Source organism: Euprymna scolopes, chromosome 30, assembly GCF_053919585.1.
Source record: "Euprymna scolopes isolate OS-2025 chromosome 30, ASM5391958v1, whole genome shotgun sequence".
Taxonomy (NCBI): domain Eukaryota; kingdom Metazoa; phylum Mollusca; class Cephalopoda; order Sepiida; family Sepiolidae; genus Euprymna; species Euprymna scolopes.
The window spans coordinates 39,256,654-39,280,426 of record NC_136511.1 but is presented as its reverse complement, the minus strand read 5'-3'; the positions used below and the strand labels follow the sequence as shown (position 1 = coordinate 39,280,426).

The window sequence follows — 23,773 nt, the reverse complement described above, 5'->3', positions numbered from 1 at the left end:
CGAATCCCCACAAAAAAAAAAAGAATGGGAAGTTATAAGCAGTAAAAAAAAGCAGCCTCCCCAAAATTTTACACAAAAATGCTGTCAGAAGAAGAAAAAATCGAAATAAGATCAAGTAAGGACCCGGATGGACAAAAATATAAAGAGCTAGTAAAACTTAAAAACAAGTTGAACAAAGGTCATAAAATTAAGGAAAATAAAGAAAAAGAGCCTGTACCCTCAACCTCAACTAGACCCTCCTCCTCATATAAAGATAGACGCCCCTCCTCCATTAAAGACTGTCCCTCCCCCAGTGACTTCTTCTTTATCAAAAAGGGAATACAAGTTAATCCCCCTGAATCCAATGTAACCGCTTCCCCTAGATCCTCCCCATGTAAAGACTACTCCTCCTTCTATACCCCAAAACGAAAGCAAATGTAGCGCTAAAGTCGAAACCCCATCTTCACTCCCAATAATACTCCTCAGAATACGCCACCCTCCTCTCCAATGAAAACGGATATGCCACCGCCTCGTTCATCTATGTCTCCCTCCATCACCCTTCTCAAAAACGTCGGAGAAGCCCTTCATTGGAGAGGAAGGCTTGAAAAAAGCGCCCTGCATTCTTTAATGGCAAGCATAACCCCAGATACAGAAACCACAATGAAATCTCATCATAAGAATGATCATAGGAATCTCATCGCCATGAAAATTATAAACAAACAAGATGTCACCAACCCGGACAATTCCCCCAACGTCCAAAGTATTTTAACTCTTGTTAGTTCTAGGGAGGATGCAACTGGATTGTGGCATATGATGGCTGAGACTAATACGTCTTTCAAAATAACGCCTCCTCTCACTTTCTTTCATAATAAAGAGTTAACTGATTTAAAAAAAAGTTTTGCATTGGTAGGGTCCCCCTTAAACATCAGAGCAGTATCCCCAGATGGTCTCAGCCATTGGTGTCTTAAAACCGGGTACCTAACTCTTAGTTAACATAATGGCGCTGAGATTAGCTAGCTTAAATGGCCGAGGGTTGAGAAACATCTCTTGTAAACTTTGAGTTACATGTGACCTTCAACACCTTGGCGTGGATATATTTTGTATACAGGTGACACACTTTAACCCAGGTAATTAGCAGTGTGTCTAGAGACTTTTAACTCTATTTACCATATTTTGATATTCACTCAAGGGGGGGGGGGTCCTGGCTGGTAAAGCGCTTTTTGAATGCGTCATGTGACCGGATATTTACAGATTTAGTCCTCAGTTTCGCTCTTGGATTCGCCTCTTGTATGCAAACCTCGGTGCGATGGTGTAGGTAAATGGTTTGAGATCGAGGCCTTTATATTTATCCAGATCCTTTCGTCAAGGTTGTCTGCTCTCAGTGATGCTTTATGAGCTTGTGTTGGAACTGTTCCTTCACAGGTTTAGGGTGTTACTTTGCTCGGTGCTTGCACCACTTTGAAGTACTCCACCTATGCCGTTGACGTGACCGCTAGATTAGAGTCATCGACATGGAAATAAGACAGTATGAACAGGTGACAAATCAGTTGGCTTGCGCATTGGTGCCCAGAGGGAAGTACCTATTAAGGAGCCCTTTGATTGGACAGATGGACCGTGCAAGACACTCGGCATCTGGTTTGGTCCAGATCTCCAGTTGGAGAAAAAAACACGCCTGTGATCTTTTAGAAATCTTACTTTTAAGAGAAAGGCGAAATCACACATTTATCCACTTATTCTTTACTGACTATCAGTACTTCCATTCCTGGAGACCATTTAGATTTAGTGCGGGCTCTTTTTGAGTTCCTGTGGCAAAGAAAGCAGCCTCTGGTTGCACAAGAGGTCTGTTACCCACATCCATCTAAAGGCAGTTTGGGGATGCCAAGCAGCAACATTCGATGACAGACACTTCATCTTACCTACCTAGACCGAATGTGAAGGAAACGGTGACTTCTGGAAGGAAGACACTTCCTGGCTTTGAAAAGTGTGCACTCAGGTGAGGAGGAGGCACACAGGTTGCCCTGAGATGAGTGCTCATTTTATTGCAAATGTCGACACGCCTTGAAGTTCTTGCTATGGGTGAAAGAAAGCCTCTCTGATACCCGACTGTTGTCCTATAAAACACTATATCGGGCTATGGTGAGAGGATCTGCTCAAGACGATAGGATTGGGGAGCTTGGTCTTACAAAGGAGGAGATCCACTTAATTTGGCCTTGGGCTTCCAGGATGAGCTGTTTCGACAATTACAAAGCATCACTCACCTAGCTGATAATAAGAAATGCACTCTGGACCGGCAAAAAGATTTATGCAGACATTGAGTTGTGTTCGATGTGAAGACTGAGAGGAAGATATCAGTCACGTCTTCTTTTACTGCGCTATCGTGCACTTGTTGTGTAGGTTATTTGAAGTCTACACAGTTTGTATGTTGAACAGACAGTTCTTTTTCCTGGAGGCTTTTTTAGTCACCTGCAATTGGGCGCCAACCATGACAAAAAAGGAACACTATGTGTTTCTTTGTTTACTAGTGGTTATTAGAGGCGTGATATGGTCGAGACGACAGAAGGCAGTTTACAGGGATGAGACCTTCACTGCTCCTTAGCTTGTGCACATTTTCAAACACCACCTGAGAATGCGTATCAAGCTGGAGAAAGGGAAACTTTCCTGGGCAGACTTCAATAAGAGGTGGGGAAAAGTTTGACAACTGTGTCATTTGAATGGAGCTAATTTCGAGTGGTACTTGAACGTAACTTGGGTAGAGGATACTGCAACCAATTTTTTTGACCCAGTTAGGACTAGAGTAGGTTATTTCTTGTTATTTTTCTCTCGTTTTTTAACTTAGCTAGTCATAAGGCCCCTAACTTTTTTGCCCCCAAATTTTAGTTGATAATCCCCCATCCCCGTCCCCAATTAGGTGACATTCACTGTTTTCTCAGACATGTAGGGCCACTTGATTAATTTCTAATACGGTGTTTTTAAAAAAAAAAATTTCGATTTTTTTTTTTTACCCCTGTTTATAACTGCTGAGGTTGCTCTGATAACATGTCGTATTGAGTCATTTCGTTCGGGGTCGTGTCATATCGAATCGTCGGGAGGTGTTCAGGTTCGAATCGATGTTGATGTATTGGTTTAATTTTTTTTATATAGTTAGTTGTTTATTATTATTTATTGTTTATTTATTTTGTTTTCAATTCTAATTGTTTACTCAATTTGCAATTTCTTTTTTAATGAATCTGTTTTTTTTGGGTTTTTTTTTTTTTTTTTTGCTTACCTAGAAACATTTCAATAGCTACAAATTTTATTTATTTATTCATTTATAAATTAATTCTCTATGAACGTCTTGGATTTTCTATATTTTCACGGCGTTTTTTTTTTTTTTTTTTTTGGTGAGGACCTGCAATTTATTATTCATTGGTCTTTTGAACTTCAATTTAAGTCATTCATACTTTGGACTGCGGATAATTCAATCTGGCCCTACGGATTACAACTTAATTGACAAATTTAATTGTTTTTTTGTTTACTTTTCTGAAGTTTTTAGACGAGGATTGGTAATTCATATTATGGACTACTGTTCTCATCTTGAGTGTTATTTTCACCTCTGACCTTCTTCAAATGTATCTTGTTAAACTTGGGAATGTTCCGCCCAAATTCCCGAGTTCAACAGAAACATTCCTGAGTTCGACAAGATACACTTGAGGGAGGTCGGAGGTTACATTAACTAAAACATTGTGAAAATGACACTGAAGATGAGAACAGTAGTCTGATGAATCCAAATAATGTTTTTTTTTTTTTGTTTCTTGGTTGGTTTGTTTGTTGGTTTGTTTTTAAACTTTAATATGATCAACTGACACTTCGGATTGCAATTTTTTCTTTTTTAAGGAGTTTAATCCTAAAGGAGTATTACTTCATGGATTTTTTTCTTTTGTGTTCAAATTTGACTGAACTTTTGGATTTAATACATTTAGCCCTTGGAGTACCAGTTCATTGATTAATCAAATGATAAATTGATTAATTATTTAATTTTTATTTTATTTCATTAAAAAATTATTTTGAATTTATTTAAAATTCATGCAAATTAGCAATACAGTTTTAATGTTTATTCTCAGATAAAAAGAGTCTATCTTTGAAAATAAATGAGTTAAGGATTTTTCATTATATTATATCTTGTTTGAAAATTTGATGGATTAATATATATTGTAATTTATTCAATACATATAATTTATATGCTACCTTCATTCAGTCTTGACAGACTATGGAGACCCATTGTAAGGACGCCTGTGTGTGGAATTTTTGTAGAAAGAGGTGTGCAATCTCCAACCACACCTCTCTTGAGTCAGCGTTGTTAAATGCAGTTGAAAGTCGAGGTTCAGGGCGACTGGAAACAATGCCAACAAGCGGAAAGCACATACAGTGCCTAGAATCCTCAAATGGTCACCCATCTGGTACTAGTCAGGCGCAATGTTGCTTAACTTGATCTGTCAACGTGATTATGCTGTATAATTTACATACACACATATATAGGTACATAAAGACATATATATATATATATATATATATATATATATATATATATATATATATATATATTAAATTGTGATTCAATGAATTTCAAAAAACTCTCATTGAAATGAAATGAAGTGGTTGAGTTTCATATCAAAGAATTTTTATTATTCTAAGCAAGACAAAGAATACTTTAGAAAATTAATCTCCTTAACCTATAGGGTTTCGATGTCTTGCTTAGAATAATAAAAATTCTTTGATATGAAACTCAACCACTTCATTTCATTTCAATGAGAGTTTTTTTGAAATTCATTGAATCTCAATTTAATTTATTTGCTCTATCTTGCATATCGAGCAATTCTTGTTTAGATGGGGTAACTTATAGGATATTACTGCCAGTAATATTTTGTAAACTTTACAATCTCACGTTTCCATAACAACTGATTGTTAAATAAAAACTATTTTGAAGTATATATATATATATATATATATATATATATATATATATATATATATATATATATATATATATATATATATCCATGTATATATTCACAAATATATACTTATATACATCATATACATATTCATATTTGCACTTATACATTACAGCGTATATATTAAGTGCATTTTGTTTTTGCAAGAATGTCGGCGTTGTGTTTATATTCACTAAGTACGTGCAAGATGATTGGCCGATCCCTAAAATTCATAAACATTTTGACTCCTCTGTCATGTGTATAAACACTACTACACTGCCCCGTGCCAATGTAATGTGTAACTCTCCTTGTAGAGGTACACTTCCCCTACTGACTTTCCATGGTTGGGGTAACTCACCTTTGAGAGGGGAGTGTGTCTTCCGATATGGCCGGCAATAAAGTATGTTTGATTTCTACCTAGCTCTGTGTCGTTTGTTCATTTAATACCAATGTCAACACCCGTAACATGGTGGCAGCTTGGGTAAACGAAAACACGTCTTGTCAACTACAAAAACAGAACTACAGGTCGTCATAAAACTGAATAAGCTGTTTTTTTTTTACTTTGTTTTTCTCTGTCTATTTCTACGTCTGTGGGAACAGCATAATCCATTTCGTCTCAGGACGGCGTGTATTATTAGCATTGTTTGGTTTATTTTGCTGTTTATTTACTTCTAGAATTAATTTATCTTTGTGGTTGTTTGCCTGTTCTGCTCACACTCTTAAGATGTCTATCGATGACATAACAGACACCACTATTTTCACTAACCTTTCCGCTGATATAGCTGGCCTACACGTGGGGGCCCCTGAAAGACTGGTATTCAGCGGGAACAAGACAGATTCATGGAACGTGTTTTTTCAAAAGATAGTCCAACTATGCACTGCTGATCTGACTTGACCGAAAACCTGGCAAAATATCAGTTGCCATACTGGAAAACTGCTTAGGCGACAAAGGTATGAGTATACAATTCGACCCCCCTCCCCGTATGCAGACCGCACTGTTCAGGATATAGTGCAGGCCTTAAGTGAATACGTTGTTGGAATAACGAATGAAACCTACAAATGTTTCATCAGAGGAAGCAGGAGGAGGGTGTAGCCTTTGACGTCTTCTACAATACGAGGGGCATGCAATAAGTAATGGCCCTGACCCACTTCCCATAGCAGTAGAGCAACGAAAGTTGGCACAGTTATTAGTCTTTCTCTACATAGGAATGACCCAGAGTTATACATTTCTCCCATCGTTTGATGCAGCTCTGGAGACCGTTTTTGTAGAACACCCCAAGTTGGTCCTCTAACCACGACGTGAATTCAGAAATCAAGGCTGCATCATCTGGCAAACGCTTTCCTTTCAAAAACAACTTCATGCCTGGGAAGAGGTGAAAGTCAGAGGGTGCAAGGTCAGGAAAGTAGGGAGAATGGGGAGGATTTCCTAACCACACGCCCATGCTTCTGATCTGGTGACATGCGAGTTGTGGACCAGAGCGTTTTCCTGCAGGAGGAGGGTACCTTTGCTGACCTTGCCCGGCCTCTTGATTTTAATAGCTTCCCTTAATTTCCTCAGAAGTGAAGCATAATAGGCTCCTGTAATTGTGGTACCCTTTGCCAGGAAATCTGTCATCACTACTCCGTCCTGGTCCCAGAAGACTGTGAGCATGACCTTGCCAGCGGAGGGCTGCACCCTTGCCTTCTTTGGAGGTGGTGAGTCCAAGTGCTTCCACTGCATTGACTGGGCTTTGATCTCTGGATCATAGTGATGGATCCAGATTTCATCCTGTGCAATCAGTCTTTTGAAAAACTTTGACTCATCTTCTTGGCACATCTCCAAATTCATCCTCGAGCACTCGACGTGTTCTCGCTTCTGGAATGGTGTGAGCAACCTGGGAATTCATCTAGCAGACACCTTACGCATATGCAAATGGTCATGAATGATAGTTTCCACAGACCCTGTACTGATCTTGACATCTTGGGCTATTTGGCGAATAGTAATGCATCGATCTTCCAAAATGGCAGCCTCAACTTGACGGACAGATGCCTCATCAATGGCAGAAGGGGGGCGGGGGACGATCAGGTGTGGGAGCTGTTTCCACAGACTTCTGGCCATGTTTGAATTCACGATGCAAGCGTTTTACAAGGTCATATGATTGGGTATTATCACCATAAGTTTCTTTCATTTCATCAAAAGTCTACTGTGGTGTGCGTCCTTTCAAATACAAAAAACCGGATCACTGCTCGACATTCAACAGGCTCCATTTTACACCTGACTCAGTTCAAACACCTGTAAAACAGAAACTACAATTAGTTCAGAGCTGTAATTTGCCACACAACTAGTAGAGATATAAATCATTGCACATGCAAAATTTTAGCTAGATCAGACAACTAGAAGTGGGTCAGGGACATTACTTATTGCACGCCCCTTGTAACTTAAGACTCCTATCAGAGTGCCGTAATTTCTGCTCCAAATGCTATGAGTCGATGCAAAGGGAAAAACTTGTGGAAAGCATCCGGAGTCAAAACACAAAGCAGGACCTTCTAAATCTCCAAAACCTTACCCTACAGAAAAGTGTAGACATTTGCAGGGCAGCTGAAAAGGCCTCGATTCAAAATCAAAACATGGGAACAGAAAGTGCTACTGCCCGGATAATGAAAGCCTACGAAACCAGTAGAGCTAGGGAGCCAGCTCCAAAGAAAAAATGCTCTTTTTGTGGCTACTTGCATGCAGCGAAGTGCAGCAGATATGCCGCTTTTGGTAAATAATGTAACGCATATATGGAGAAGGGCTATTTTAAGTCGAACTGCCTCGGCAAGTTCGGAAAAGCTATCGAACAATGGAGCAACACATCAAAGAAAAAACATGCAGTACGCCACGACCACATGTGTGCCATGTTGACTCTTCATCAGATGATGACGAGAGCCGATACACCCACTGGGTGAATGTAGTGAAGTCAAAGAAGAAGCAAAGAAGAGATGCCAAGCAAGTGTCGCATGTTCCTCGATAATCAGGAAATTGTCTTCCAGATTGACACAGAGGGTAACCATCAACATACTCCCTGCGAAGTTTGCGGATAAAATAAAACCATACAATAGGGTTCTTATGATGTGGAATAAGTCCTTTATGAAACCACTAGGAATATGTCACAAAAATGTTAAAAACCCTAAGATGCACAAAACATATTCAGTGGAGTTTGTTGTATTCAAAGACGAAGATGGCTGTCGACCCCTTCTGGGCCTGCCTACAAGCACACATATAAGCCTAGTGGAGATAAAACAGCAGAATTTCCACTGTGTCACAGCGGTTAACATAGACACACCCTATCGAGAAGTGTTTGATGGAACATTGGGAAAGCTACCAGGAGTTGCAGCCCTACAATTGAAGCCAGGTGCGCACGCGCGTAGTGATGTGACATCTCGGAGGAATCTTTTTAGCGGATATTAGAAATAATAAAGTTTTAAAAAATGGGTAAATGTTACCTTACGCTACAACAGAACACCAACCACTAATTTGTTTTTTTAGAAGTATTCGAGGTTGCTGGCAACAAATCTGATAATCGAACCCATCGCAAATTTACCATTTGCATGGTATGAACCCCTGGACCCTGGGACTACTTTGTGCTATTTCACTGCTTTTGTTTACGCTACAAACAATCAGTTTCTTACTAAAATGTACGTTTGTGCATGCACGCGCATAGTCACTTATTGTTTCACAAGGCACATGAGTACATGGTGGACATTTTAAATGACAAGAAATATTTTTCATAAAATAAAAAGTTTTCACCTCATTGAATAGTAAAAATATTGCTGTCAGTAAGTTTTCACGAGCGGTTTACAAAAACATTTTTTATGTTTTTCGTTCTTTTTTTTTTTGGAGGGGTGTATTCAATTATAGAACTTGTGTAGTTTAACAGGTGCTTCTGCAATTTAATTAACCATTTCTCCATAAATAACGCGCCAACATTTACCGAGTAGAATGCCATTTGACATTTCACAGAAATTCTGTGTTTACATGGGGGGGGGTAGAGAGGCGGGTGTGTTGTGGCGGCCGTGGTTTTTTACTGAAGAAAGAAGTCAGCAAAACATTATGTAAAAAAGAAAGGGAACATTCGAAAGAAACAGGGTAAAAAAGAACATTGTCTGCCAAGACGTGCTTGACTGAATGAGTAAATTAAAGATAGTCTCTTACAATGTGATTTTATTATTTGTATTGAACTATGTAGCACAATATTACTTTCTGAGTATTTATTAGTACTTAAAATACAATGGATACTATTTTCATATAAATATTAATAAACTCGTATTTGCTGTGTGCTGTTGATTTTTTTTTTTTGTCCTCCAAAAACTATTTTTTGTGCTATTCAGAAAAATATCAGCTCTATCAAAGCATTTTTGTTGATTAAATATATTTCTCATTCTGTGGAATTTCCACAGGTCTTGTTAGTTTTAAATAATGATTCAAATAATTAAGGGAGATGACTTAAAAGTTGACTTGTCTCCCTTACTTTAATTGGTGCTAGTGCACTTACTGATTCTGCGGTATTTTTTAAATCGTATTTCCAAGTTTAATTAAAGTTTTATTATATGTTTTTTTTTTATTCAATTGTAAGGTTAAAGTATAGAATAGGTAGAAAACACCCTCCCCTCCTCATGTTAAGAATGGCTATTTCGTTATTATTTCAGCATTGATCAATAAGTGCACTTGTACCCTTTAATTTTTTGCGACGATGCGTTTTGTTTTTGCTTTTTTCCCCCGTTTTTTTTTTGGGGGGGGGTCACCTCTTCTTTATCTATTTTAACCTTTTTTTTTTGTTTGTTTTTTTCAGTAAGTTACCGTCTAAAAAAAACTTTCTACGTGCCTTCTCATTCAATGAATCATTAGCAGACAAAAAATCTGGCGCCACGATGAAGGTCCAGCTGCACGATATGGTGCTCAAGAACAGCGTCAACAGTCTGGAAAGCTATTTGAACACAAGACGAAAATCCAAACTAGATGGTTTCGATGATTGTGGTAATACGCCTTTGTACACAGCTGCCCGTTTCAGCCGGGTAGAAAGTGCCGACATGCTTCTCAAAGCTGGAGCTGATCCCAATATAGTGGCCGAAAATGGCTTCACTCCTTTACATGAAGCCGCAGAAAATGGCTGCAGTTCCATCGTAAAGCTTCTAGTTCAAAACGGTGAGTCTTTTGGGGTTTTTTTGTTTTTTTGTTTTTTTTTTTACATGGAGATCACCACTTATCAAGGCCCAGAAGCCACTCGGGGATAAGGGTTATTGCGTGTACAGTAATCAATGGGATAGTATCGTAGTAGTAATAGTCAGTATTGGAGATTTGATAAAGTGTCTTACTTAAGGGGGCGATTCATCAAGAATTTGTTTATGTTGGACTTGAAGACATCCAGGTTGTAGTCATGTGGGAAACAGGCAGACAGAAGAGAGTTCCGCAGGCGTGCACTTCTAAGAAAGAAGCTTTGTTCATGGAATCTACGTCTTGATTTAGCTACAGATAAAGAGTGGGGAAAATTACTAACAGTGGTTTCATCTCAACGGGTGTTTATCATGAAAGATTGGCAAAGGGGGACCAGAGATTGGAGCTCGGATGAGCACTTGCCATGGAAGTAACGATAAAACAAAGACAGGCTTGCAACGTCTCTTCTTCTGTGGGAGAGAAGTTGCAGAGAAGAGAAAAGGGCATCCCCCACTAAGCCACAAAGTCTATTTTGTACTCTGTCAATGCAGGATAGGCTGTTTTTAGCAGCTCCAGCCCAGATGCGGCAGCAGTAATCCATCTTTGGATGTAGTCATAGCAATATTCTTTAAGTTTTTCAATTAAAAACAATATATATTACTAAACTTTGTCGCCCAGTAAACGACCCGTGACATTTCCAGATAAAACATGATAAAGGATCTCTTTATTTTTAAAGGACGACATCATCCTTTACTAATATCATCCTTTACTAATATCAGGAGTAACAAAAAAGACTCGCAAACGTTTCTGAATTTTTTAGATGAGAACTGATTATTCGTATTAATTGGATTCATCAGACTACTGTTCTCATCTTGAGTGTCATTTTTTACAACGTTTTGGTTGATGTCACCTTCAACCTTCTTCTGGTGTATTTTGTCAAACTCGGGAATGTTTCTTTCGAACTTGGGAATTTCGATGGAATTTCGAACAGAATCCTTTATTTATTTCATGGGGGTAGCATGCTCTCATTCTGTCAGCCATGACAAAATAGAAGTCCTAAGTAATTCACAATTGTATTTTTCAGTCACCCGCACTGAGAATTGAACCTTCAACCTTCAGGAGAATATCACTTTTACAATTGATTTTTTAACATACACTAATCACTGGGCCATGGGTCCTTGTGGAGGTTGAAGGTTCACTTCTCAGTGAACCAAAAACGACCGACCGAAAAATACAATTGTGAATTATTAGGTTGGTACAAAAATAATGTCGTTTTTATGTATGTTAAGTAGCGAGAAGAGGAGAGAGAACACAAAGCCGATATTGAGTTAAGAATATGCCGCAGCTTTATTGCCTGAATCAATGGTGGCTCGCGAAGCTAGTCGTGTTTTCATATGCACAGTTTCGCAGGAGGTTGTAGTCGTAGCTACGTACTTTGTTGTAGCTGCATATGAGGATGGCTCGTCTAGAACGACCTGAAGGAAGCCGTCTTTGGCATCTACAACTGAGAAGAGTCTGGCGTTCTTCATTTTCGTTGCGATTTCCTCGAGTGTTGGGGTTGGGTTGATCGCCTTATTCAGGTGATATGGGTCGATGCATATTCGCATTTTATAATGTTTTTGTATGACAACTAGGTTGTTGATCCATGAAGTTGACTCAGTGACCCAGGCTATTATTCCTTCATTGACCATTTCGTCAAGTTTTCTTTTTAACTCCGCTTTAAGTGGCAGAGGGACTCGGCGAGGACTATTTTGCATAGGCTTGATGTTTGGGTCAATTTCAATTTTATATTCACCTGATAGCCTTCCCAGTCCAGAGAAAATGTTGCTGTAGTTGCTGAGGATTTATTCTTTTATAATTGGTTTTGCCTCCTTTACTTCGCTCAGCTGTCGCACACATTCTGTGTTAAAAGCTATGAGCTTCAGTGCAGAGCTAGCCCGTCCAGAAAGTAATGATGGTGAGTTGCTATCCACGACTTGGAAGTTGGCCCTTTTTTTTATTCCCTTCACTTCACAGTGGAATGTTATTGAGCCGAATGGTTGAAGTATAGAGTTGTCATACAGCTTCAATTTTGTGAGAGACGGTTGTAGCGGTGCCTTAGTAATGCATTTGGAGTCAGCAAAGGCCAAGGTACTGCAGCTGGCCCCAGTGTCGATTTGGAATTTGCATAAGATTTTTGTGCTGTCTCCCGGGGTGGATATGCAAACGTGTACCTGATAGTGTTTGCGATCTGTGAGACTTCTCATGGCATAAATGCTTTCGTCACTGCTGACTGCTTCTGTTTCCATGTAGCACACTTTTGTTGTTTGCCGTATTGAGGATTTATTTTGCCGTTGTGATGGGGTGGGTTGTGCCTGTGATTGGCATACTCTGGTTGCGCTTAAGCAGATAGCACATGTGAGTCCATAAGCCTGACACTTTCCTTTGTTGTGGCTCTGTCCACAGAATTTGCAGTCCTTTATGAATTCTCATGGCTTTCTCTTATCTCCCTTGGTGTAGTGGATAGTTTCTGTTGGGTTGTTCAGTTTGCCGAGCTGTTGTTCAACCTGTTTGATGCTCCTGCAAATATCTATCGCCCTGTCTAGGGTGAGTCCAGATTCACTGAGGAGCCTGGCCCAAACATTATTATTACTGGTGCCTATTACTATTTGGTCATGCAGTAGCTCATCCTCAAGGGCACCGTAGTCGCATGTTTTGATTAAGTGTCTTAGTTTGATCAAATATGCATCAAATTTTTCACCCTGTTCCTGTGTACAGGAATTAAATGTATACCGTTAGTATATGATGTATTGTTTGGGTTCAAAGTAATTTGTCAGTCTTTCCAAAATATTTTTGGGTCTGCTCATTCCTCTGCCGACATTGGCAGGTTTTTGTATATTTGCAGACATTCCTTGCCGATTAGTGAAAGATGTGTGCCTACCTGTACGTTTGCTGCTTTTTTCCCACGGCTGCGTAGTTCTCCCATGTTAGTTTGAAAAGCGCCCAGTTTTCTCGCAAATCGCCATCCATTTCCATTTTTGCTGGTGGTGGAATTGCATACACCATGTTTATTGATGAATAGGTTTTGTCAAAATTCCAAGCTTGTTTAAATCCACGTGGTCCGATAGATGTCTCTTTTGTACAGAGACGAGAGTGTATCTAAGACTAGAGTTTAGAGTATTATACTGCGTGGGTTTTGCCGATCATGTGTTGGAAGTGTTCACTGAGTGTATATGGGTTATTCAGAAGAGAGAAATCCCGCTGACACCATGTTAAGTAGCAAGAAGCAGAGAGAACACAAAGCCGATATTGAGTTAAGAATATGCCGTAGCTTTATTGTCTGAATCAATGGTGGCTCGCGAAGCAAGTCGTGTTTTCATACGCACAGTTTCGCAAGAGGTTGTAGTCGCAGCTACGTACTTTGTTGTAGCCGCAGCTACGTACTCCATAACAATGTATATCGTTTGAACATGAAAAAACCACATTATTTTTGCATCAACTTAGGACCTCTATCCAGTCATGACTGACGGAACAAGAGCATGCTGTTCCCGTGAAGTAAATAAACGCTTCCATTCAAAATTCTGTTCAAATTCCTAAGTTCAACAGAAACATTCCTGAGTTTAACAAGATACAACTAAAAAAGGTCAGAGGTTACTTCGACCAAAACGCTGTAAAAATCATATTCAAGATGAGAACAGTAGTCCAATGAATCTAAATAATATGAAGATTCACAAAGTATATAATAGTATACTAGACAACGTATCCGTGACCCGATGGGTCACAGCCACTGTTCATTTTATTTGAATTTCATTAACTAAATTCATAAACTGTGACATATTTGTTAAGATATTGTTTTTGTATGACTAAAAATATGTCGTTTACTTCTAAATTTTATTTACTCACTAGAAGTAGTCTCATGTGGCATCATTAAAGATTTCTCTTTGAGAACAACCTGTGGTGTTTCCTGCAGTCTGAGTCTCCCCAGATTTCCAGTACTCTCCAAACCTTTCGATAACCTTTGCGGATGAATTGGAGTTATAGCATCAGCCGTTTACCATTGATTTCTCCTTGTCAGCAATAATTGGTTTCCACTGGAATTTCGATAATAATAAGAAATATTTTATAACAAATTATTATTATCATGAGGTGTTATTATTATTATTTATTACGTAGAAGTAAAGCGGTTTATTTTTTACTCTTTTATTTACACATACGTGTTTGTGGCGTTTACATGCGCGTCTTCAAGTCCAATGTAAAGAAGTTCTTGTTGAGTCGCCCTCTTAGAATCAAATTCTACCCAACTTTCACCACTAATAATCGCTACGCTATTGTTTCAGTGACCACCATACACTCATTAACTCTCATCCTCGAGTGGCCTTTAGGCCTTGATAAGTGGTGATTCCCTTGTAAAAAGAGAAAATTATTATTAAGAGTCATAATTCTTTATCACATAAAAGTAAAGAGGGATTTTTTTGTTCCCTTATTTGTATACATGTTTTTTACATAGGCATAACCACTTATCAAGGCCCAGAGACCACTCGAGGATAAGGGTTAAAGAGTGTACAGTAGTCAGTTGGACAATATAGTAATCGTTAGTAATGGAAATTCGGTAAATTTGTTAACTTAAATTAGACTTGAAAACAACCATCTTGTAGTCAGCTGGAAAGCAGGAAAACGGAAGACAATTCCACAGGCGTGTAGTTCTAAGAAAGAAGCTTTGTTCATGGAATCTACATTTAGGTTTAGGCACAGTTAAAGAGTGGGGGAAATTATTGATAGTGTTTTCAGCTAGACAAGTGTTTCTTGTAAAAGTTTGGTGAGGGGGAACCATAAATTGAAGCTCAGTCGAGCACTTGCATGTACCCTCCCTCTAGAAAAAAAGGAAAATGGTTTCATTCTTTCTCTAAATCTTCAAAGTCACATTAAGAAATATTAGATAGTGGTTGAATCAACACAGAGTAAGAGGAGCGAAAGAAATATATGCATGGCCGTAACGGAAACCATAGAAAACAACCTTCAGTTGGTAGAGGAACGGGGCGGTAAGTGGATGATAGTATTTAATTCAACTAAGACTAAATTACTTTCGTTTACCCGAGAGCATATCTTTCAAACTCATGTTGGCTTTTTCTTTTCTTTTTTTTTTTTACATAGGCATCACCACTTATCAAAGCCCAGAGGCCACTCGAGGATAAGCGTTAAAGAGTGTACAGTAGTCAATTGGACGACATAGTAATATAGTAATCCTTAGTAATGGGAATTCGGTAAATTTGTTAACTTAAGTGGAACGGCTCATCAAGAACTTGTTTATGTTGAACTTGAAGACAACCATATTGCAGTAAGCTGGAAAGCAGGAAAACAGAAGACAGTTCCACAGGCATGCAGTTCTAAGAAAGAAGCTTTGTTCATGGAATCTACGTTTAGGTTTAGGCACAGATAAAGAGTGGGGGGAATTAGTGATAGTCTTTTCTGCTAGACGAGTGTTTCTTGTGAAAGTTTGGCAAGGGGAGACCATAGATTGAAGCTCAGTCGAGCACCTGCTATGAAAATAACAATAAAGCAGAGACAAACTCGCAACATCTTTTCTGTGAGATAGAGGTTACAAGGAAGAGAAAAGGACATCTCCTACGAGTCTACGAAGTCTATTTTGGACTCTATCAAGGCAGGACACGTCCTTTCTAGCAGCTCCTGCTCAGATATGGCAACAGTACTCCATCCTTAGACGTATCTGGCTCTTATATAGATAAAGAATTGCATCAGTAGTGAGATATCTACTGGATCGATAGAAGGATCCAACCATTTTTCCAGCGGCCTTAGCAACAGATTTGAGGTACGTGTTCCATTTCAGATCAGGAGTAAAGGTCAAGCCCAGTAGCTTGTCAAAACATGAGGCCTCCCTAAAACGAGAGCTATTCATTTCAATTGATTCCAGATCGGGATCAGAGCATTGATGATGCAAAGATAAAAGCTTGGTTTTAGATGCATTGAAAGAAACCAACCACTCCTTTCCTCATTGTACTACGTGCTTGAGATCAGAGGAGAGAGAATCAGAGAGAACTTAGTCATTTACAGTCTTAGATGTGCTAGCAAAGATGGTAGTGTCATCAGCATAAATGTCTACGAATGATGTAAGGATGTGATTTGGAAGATCATTAATGTAGATCAGGAAGAGAGTTGGGCCCAGGATGGAACCCTGGTGGACTCCAGCATTAATACTGTGATTTTTGTCCATCAACTACTACTCTTATGAACCTATCAGAGAGAAAGGATTTAATAATTGAGAAGACATTTCCAGCTATACCATAGCTGGAGATCTTCTGAAGTAAACCTTTATGCCATACCCTATCAAAGGCCTTTGATATGTCAAGAGAAATTGCTCTAGAAAGGTTGCCTTCGTTGAGTGATTCGCTAATCCTATGTGATATAACGGTAAGCACGTCTGCTGTAGATCTAGCAGAACGGAAACCATATTGTGTGTCACTAAGAAGGTTGTTGTTGCTGAGATGGTTGATTACTTCTCTATTTAACACAGATTCCAGCAACTGACTCATGACACACAGGAGACTTATTGGCCTGTACTGAGAGGGGATGAGTGATTACCTGAAGTCTTTAATACAGGGCATACTGATGAGATTTTCCAGGGTGATGGGATGCAATTCTCCTTAAGACAATGTTTATATAGTTTTGTAAGTATGGGTGCTAGTTCTGGTTGAAGCTTTTTGACTACTATAATTGGAATACCAGTTGCTTTAATGGAATCAAGCTTTTTGATTAGCTTGGCAACATCACGTACAGATATTTGTATTTCACATAGCATGTTTTCTGATACAGAAGGAAATATTGGGGGTTGGCGGCCTTGGTCACATAGAGTGGAATTAGCTGCAAAGTTTTTGGCAAAGAGTTTGGCTTTGTCTGATGCTGCCGAGATTACCTCAGCTCCATTGATGATAGTTGGGATAGAGCACACACTTCTGTTCAAGATTCTGTTTGCTATTTGCCAAAACTGGTGGGAACCAAGCTGCTGCTCAGCTACTTTGGACTTGACGGACTGAGCATACAACTCTCTTTTGTTTTTTATTACTTTCTTACAATGTTTGCTGGCCATCCTGAAAGCGGCTTTATTCTCAATACATCTATTACATTGGAAGCAATGGAAAAAGTGATTTCTGTGCGCAATGGCAGCACATTCTGGAGACTACCATGGCTGGCTGTAAAGTTTTCGCTGGAACTTTTTCAAGGGTATGTAATGGTCTATACCTACAATTAACCATTCTGTGGTATAAAATGTGGTATGTGGTACAAAAAAAAGTGTCTGGTTACTTTCAATGCATCTAAAATCAAGCTTCTATCTTTGCATCATCAACGTTCTGATCCCCATCTGGCATCAATTGAAATGAATGGCTCTCATCTTGTTTTGTCAAGCTTCTGGGCTTGACCTTTACTCTTAATCTAAAATGGAATACATACATCAAAGGTCGCTGGACAAATGATGGGATCCTTCTAATTTACCTGCTGATGCAATTCTTTACCTGTATAAAAGCCGGGTACGTCCAAGGATGGAGTATTGTTGTCACATCTGGACAGGAGCTGCTAGGAAGACCTTATCCTGTCTTGACAGAGTTCAAAATAGACTTCATAGCCTAGTAGAGGATGCCCTTTTCTCTTTCCCGCAACCTCTTTCTCACAGAAGAGACTTTGTGAGCCTGTCTCTGTTTTATCATTATTTTCATGGCAAGTGCTCGTCTGAGCTCCAATCTATGGTCCCCCTTCGCCAAACATTCTTGAGAAACACTCGTTTGGCTGTGCCTAAACCTAAACGTAGGTTCCATGAACAAAGCTTCTTTCTTAGAACTGTGCACCCGTGGAACTCTTCAGTTTACCTGCTTTCCAGCTGACTCCAATATGGTCGTTTTCAAGTCCAATGTAAACAAGTTCTTGATGAGCCGTTCACCTGAAGTAATCCAGTTTAACTAATTTGCAGTTCTAACAGTTACTTTGATTTTGTACACTATTTAATCCTTATCCTCGAGTGGCCTCCAGATCTTGATAAGTGGTGATTTCTTTATTAAAAAAAAAGAATTTACTAGTCTTAATTTAAACATTCGTCACTTCCAGTTTGGCAATGGACACAACGGCAACAACGTCATATTTTTTTTCACGTTCGAGCCTGCCTGCCTACTACCACTTATTTTTTTATTTTTTTGATCAACATTTGCTGCCTAGTCTATAATATAAAGGGTAAACGTCTGTTGGTTTGTTTGTTTGTTTGTTTATTTGTTTGTATTTCTGCCAAAAAACTTATGACAGACGCATCGGAACGTGACGAAACTGGTATTGTTTTAAACCTCAAACTTTTGGACGACAAATATTGGAAAGTTGGCCAAAAACTTAATTTCCTTCACTCTCAACTGGACACTTCTCTGTAGGGATGGGTTACTTTTTTCACCAATATTTTCGAAAGTCATCCCGTCTTTTCGGTTATTTAGCCTTAATTTAAACCTACGTCACTTCCGGTTTGGCAATGAATGCAAAAGCAAACACATCACTTTTTTTTCCCCCCGTTCTTTTTCTTTGCGGTACGGATTTGAGCCTGCCTACCTACTACCACTTTTTTTTTTTTTATCACCTCAATACACACCTCCAAATACCCGGATAAGGCCAGGCACCCAGGCTAGTAATACATAAGAGAAAGATGGGTGACTTGTTGAGTTAATTATAAATTATTTACTAATTAGAAAATTAAAACATTTGTTTTAAAAACATGACTCAATCCCAGAACACAAGCTTTAGAGAGAGAAACGTTGAGTAACTTAAATCTGAGGAATAGTCTACCGGTTGGTCTACTGCCAGCTAAGAGCTCGCCATACAGGATGTCTTTATGGCCGAATCCTCAAAGACATCTTAGCTGGCAGTAGACCTTGAATCCTATGTAGCGGACCATGACTCCTGGAGGGTCAAAATCCAGAAATGTGTCCGACTGAACGAGGAGAGAAGAGATAAACAGTGGGAAGAGAAGAGAGGGCAGGCGAAAAAGGACAGCATCAGCAGCAGCATTGGCAGAGCATGACAGAGGGTATCCCTCCAGGAAGGGCAACATCGGTCTGCTCAGTCACAGCAACAGTTGCCACCACTCATGACAACGTTAAGGCACGATTCTCCATCATCTATCTAGACGGAAGGACGCCAACAATCAATCAAGTATAATAATAGATATTATTAAAAATAAAGGAGACACACTCTTTCTCTAAACCCCCCAGAGACACATTAAGAAATATTAAAGAGTAATAACATAGAGTTGAGGGGGGGGGTAAAAGATAGCTAAGAGAAACCTCTTTGGATTGATAGTTATATTTGAAATAACCTCAAGACAAAACCCGGAAAGAAAAGAAAATTATGACGTAACATTTTTTTAAGTATAATTTTTTTTTTAATCTAAATTTTACAATAGTTTAACATGTTTATAAAAGTTTTCAGAAATAGATACCAGTTTTGTATTAAAGATCTTCAAATATATAAAGTTATCTTGTTGGATTTTCAAAGTTCAACTTACATAGCTTCTAATATTAATATTTTCATCAGAGAGATTTTAAAAGTGCACAAAAAGGACATATGGCTAAAAGCTTGTTCATTCATCTCTTTCATGTAAATAAATAATTTATATATATATATATATATATATATATATATATATATATAAAAGTGAAAGTGTCTGTGTGTGTGTCTGTCTGTCTGTGTACATTTTCCTATGCAATAACTCTGTCAATTTTCAGTCTACAGACTCGAAATTTGATATACATGGTACTGAGATTTGGGAAAATCTTTGTAATCCGTTTTCGGCAAGAAATTTGGCTGTTAAGGGGTCAAAGTTTAACGATTTGACCTTTGAGAAATCTATCAAACTCCTCCGACAATTTTGGGTCTAAACACTTGAAATTTTAGATATAGGTTCCTTGGACATGGATCTTACTTAATAACTTGATTTGAGCCCAAAACAATAAATGTTAAGGAGTCATAATAGGGGTCAAAGTTTTAAAAAAATTGACCTCTGCGGTCTCTACCAAATTACTCAGACAATTTCTGGTCTAAACATTGGAAATTTGACATAAAGGGTAGTCAGAGATAGGACAAGCTTTTTAATCGGTTTGGGTCGAAAATTTTTAGTTACCAATGTATAAATTTATGTATGTATGTTTGCATGTCTGTCTAAAACTTTCAATAGAATCGACGGATTTTTACAAGATCAGTATCGTTTTAAAGTTCGACCTTTCAGATGACAAATATCTATGAATTGGCTAAAAACATTAATATCTTCACCTTCAACTGGGCACTTTTCTACAGGGGGGGGGTCGCTTTTTTCGCAAGTCATCCCGTTTTCAATTGGCTAGCCTTAATTTAAACCTACGTCACTTCTGGCTTGGCGGTGGTCATAACAGCAAAGACATCAGGTTTTTTCCCCGCTAAAGTGGGAGGCGGAGTGCTTGGTCGGTCGGTAATGCTTTAGTTTTGGAGTTCAAGAACATTAGATGGTTGTGGGGAGTCTGGGAAGTTCATCTCTGGTGTGGCTAAGGACATAGGGATATATGAAGGGGGAGGGAGATATGTAGGGGTAAGGAGAGGGGGGGTTACATTAAATTTTGGGTTCTAATGTTTAGGTTGTTGGCGTCTCGTTAGTGAGATGATTTCTTGGTAAATATGTCTTGACCTGTTGGGTGTTCGCTTAGGCTGGGAGGTGGGGGAGGGGATACAATTCGGTTTATCTATTTGATTTTGATTTTTTTATTTGTTGTTAAGTGCTTTGAGAAATATATATATATATATATATATATATATATATATCGTTTTTGGCTTTCTTAAATTTGTAATAATAACATCTCAAATTCTAAACTAGTACATACTAACGGGAACATGGTGCTTTCTGTATCAATCTGTTTACTATCAATAATGATATTCCTTTACAAAAAAAATCTTCGTCAGGGTCAATGGTCTCTTAATAAGAAAAAGGATTTCTCTTCCATAAAATGATATCTCAAAAGTGCCAATATTATTTTATTTAACATGTCGCATAAGACCATCCGCAATCACTATCTGAACAGACTATCATTCTTGAGTGATTTTATATCCCTGGTGAAAAAATGATTAACAACAAAATAAAAAAAAAAATCTTGAAAAGGACCTTATATGGTTGAAAGCTTAATTATAAATTATATTTAATTAAAACCAAACGATTATTTTAAAAAAATTGTCTTTGACTTCCTTAAATTTTTTTGTCTAAGAACAAAGTGCAGTATCTGTTCTGATATTACACTTTTTCTGTCCTCAATCAATGGATGAGAAATCGTTTCTAGACAATTTTATTTTTTGTTCCTATCGAGAGTGCCCCTTTTAGGGAGCTGAGTTATCTCCACATTAAACACCGACCTTGTTTCGAGAGAGAGAGAGAGAGAGAGAGAGAGAGAGAGAGAGAGAGAGAGAGAGGTTGCCAGTTTAACCTTTTATAAACTCGGTCACATAACTGAGAGCTGGCTTTTGATTAGAGAAGCCAGGAAGGAAGTATATTCAAAATCTCCAGCTGCAAGAATTTGCTCCTGCTTGTGTTTGTTCGTTACAATTTCATCATTTCATTGAAGTATATTTGTCTTTCTTTTGTTAGATGACTGTATTCTGGATGCAAAGGACGAACATGGAAATACACCATTGATGCGTGCAGCATACTACGACTATACAGACATAGTTAAAATATTATGGAAAGCAGGTAAAGTTTTTTTTTATATTTTGTTTTCTATACACATATGATGATAGATGTTGGCTCATAACTATTATCATTACCTGTTTTAATTTCATTTGAAAACTCATAAACTGGTATAATTAACACGAGTACCCCTAATTATTACAGGGTGGAACGATAAATTTGTTGCCCTAAAGAAAACAACACTACAGCTTTATTTAAAAATTTTTATTAAAAAAATCAATTCAGGTAACTTGATTATGTAGTAGAGCTGACATCTATTCAGCCTCACTCACCACCTCGATATGGGTCCGGAACTGGGAGCATGCTTTTTCCAAAAGCACTGGAGAGAGCTTGGTGAATACACGGCAGATGGCGGTGATCACGCTGGCTTTGGTGTTGTGAGAAGTCATGCTGGTGATGTTCTCAATGTGTCACCAAATGAAGTAGTCCAGTGGGTTCAGGTCAAGGGAGGAGGAGGAGGAGCAGCGAGAGAAGAGTACAAAGCCATAGCACTCCTTCTCAAGCCAAGCCTGGGTTTCTGTGGACTTGTGGCCTGGTGCTGAGTCCTGCTGTCACACCCAGGGTCTGCCAGCAGCCACCTGATTGCACCAGGGGATCACCACAATCTTCAGCACATCCAGGTACACTGTGGTGTTGACTTTCAAGCTGACTTTGAAGATGTTAGGTGGTATGATGTGGCCCTCACTTGAAACCATACCAAAGAAATTTCATTGAGCTGTGCCTTCAAGCATTGAACCATCCGGATTTGCATTTTGAGTGTGCTGGCAATGGTTCTGTTGTCATAACTTGGATTGGTAGAGAGCATGAGTTGTACAGTGGTGCATCTCTGATCTCGCTTGTTGAACATTGTCACTTTCAAACATGATAGAAGGCTCTGTATTATTTTATTTATTTTATTTTATTTTTTTTATTACTGCTCATTGACATTTAAATTTCCAATGTTTTCGTATCATTTTTTACTGTGAGATGCATTTATTCTTCGGGGTTTTATCTGTTTTTCAATACATCTGTTAAGACAATCTTCTTACACTAGCATGAACCGTGGAAATTCCCCTGAATGAGAAATGAGAAATCAACGAATATGTTCTGATAAAGCTGATATTTTTGTGGATAACGTAAAAAAAATAGTTTGTTTGATAGAAAAATCAATAACACTCAGCAAATATGAGTTTATTAACCTTTCTATGAAGATAATGCCCATTGTATTTTAAATATAGAACTGACCCAAATAAGATAAATTAATAAGTACTAATAAATACTCAGAAAGTAATATTGTGCTACATAGTTCAATACAAATAATAAAACCACACTTTAAGAGACTATCTTTAATTTACTCCTTCAATTTTTAATTTACTGCTTCGCCTCTTGGCAGACAATATTCTTTTTTTTTCTTTCGAATGTTCCCTTTTTTTACATAACTTTTTGTTGACTTATTTCTTTAGTGAAGAACCACTGCACATCAAAGTTACTGTGAGTTCTTTTCTCACGCCATTACAACAATGATCATATATTATTATAATGATATTCGAAAATGAAGCTACATCAAAGGGAGGTCACTTTCATATTGTTGTCCAGATTGTCCTTTTTAAAGTATTGTTACTATGAAGGTCGTTCCAAAAGTAATACTTCCAATTATTTTTATTCAGCTCGAATGGATCAGAGGGTATAGCAAATTGCATTGTTATGATGACTGAACTTATGCATTCATGACTTGAAAGTTTCATCTCTCTGTTGCACATACTGATGATGTGAAACTCTAAGAAAGCAGCTCTTGTCTTGAATGTGCATCAAAAGCAGTGATGCGCTATTGAATCTGCGCAAAAGTGCATTGAGAATGATGGTAACTATGTAGTAAAATAAATTCTAGAGCACAAAAGGTCGTTTGTTTTAATGGTACCAACTCCCATCTTCATAACTCTTCAACTT

General features: G+C 38.3%; 1 protein-coding gene across 2 annotated transcripts in view; it reads left to right on the top strand.

Annotated features, from left to right (window-relative positions):
• Positions 1-23,773, top strand: part of LOC145254753 (uncharacterized) — a 163,405-nt gene that overhangs the window by 124,527 nt on the left and 15,105 nt on the right. For both annotated transcript variants that reach the window (XM_080113496.1, XM_080113495.1), the window contains exons 2-3: positions 9,761-10,113; positions 21,749-21,850. In XM_080113496.1, coding sequence (XP_079969622.1) covers positions 9,761-10,113; positions 21,749-21,850 — 455 coding nt within the window. The remainder of the gene's footprint in view (positions 1-9,760; positions 10,114-21,748; positions 21,851-23,773) is intronic.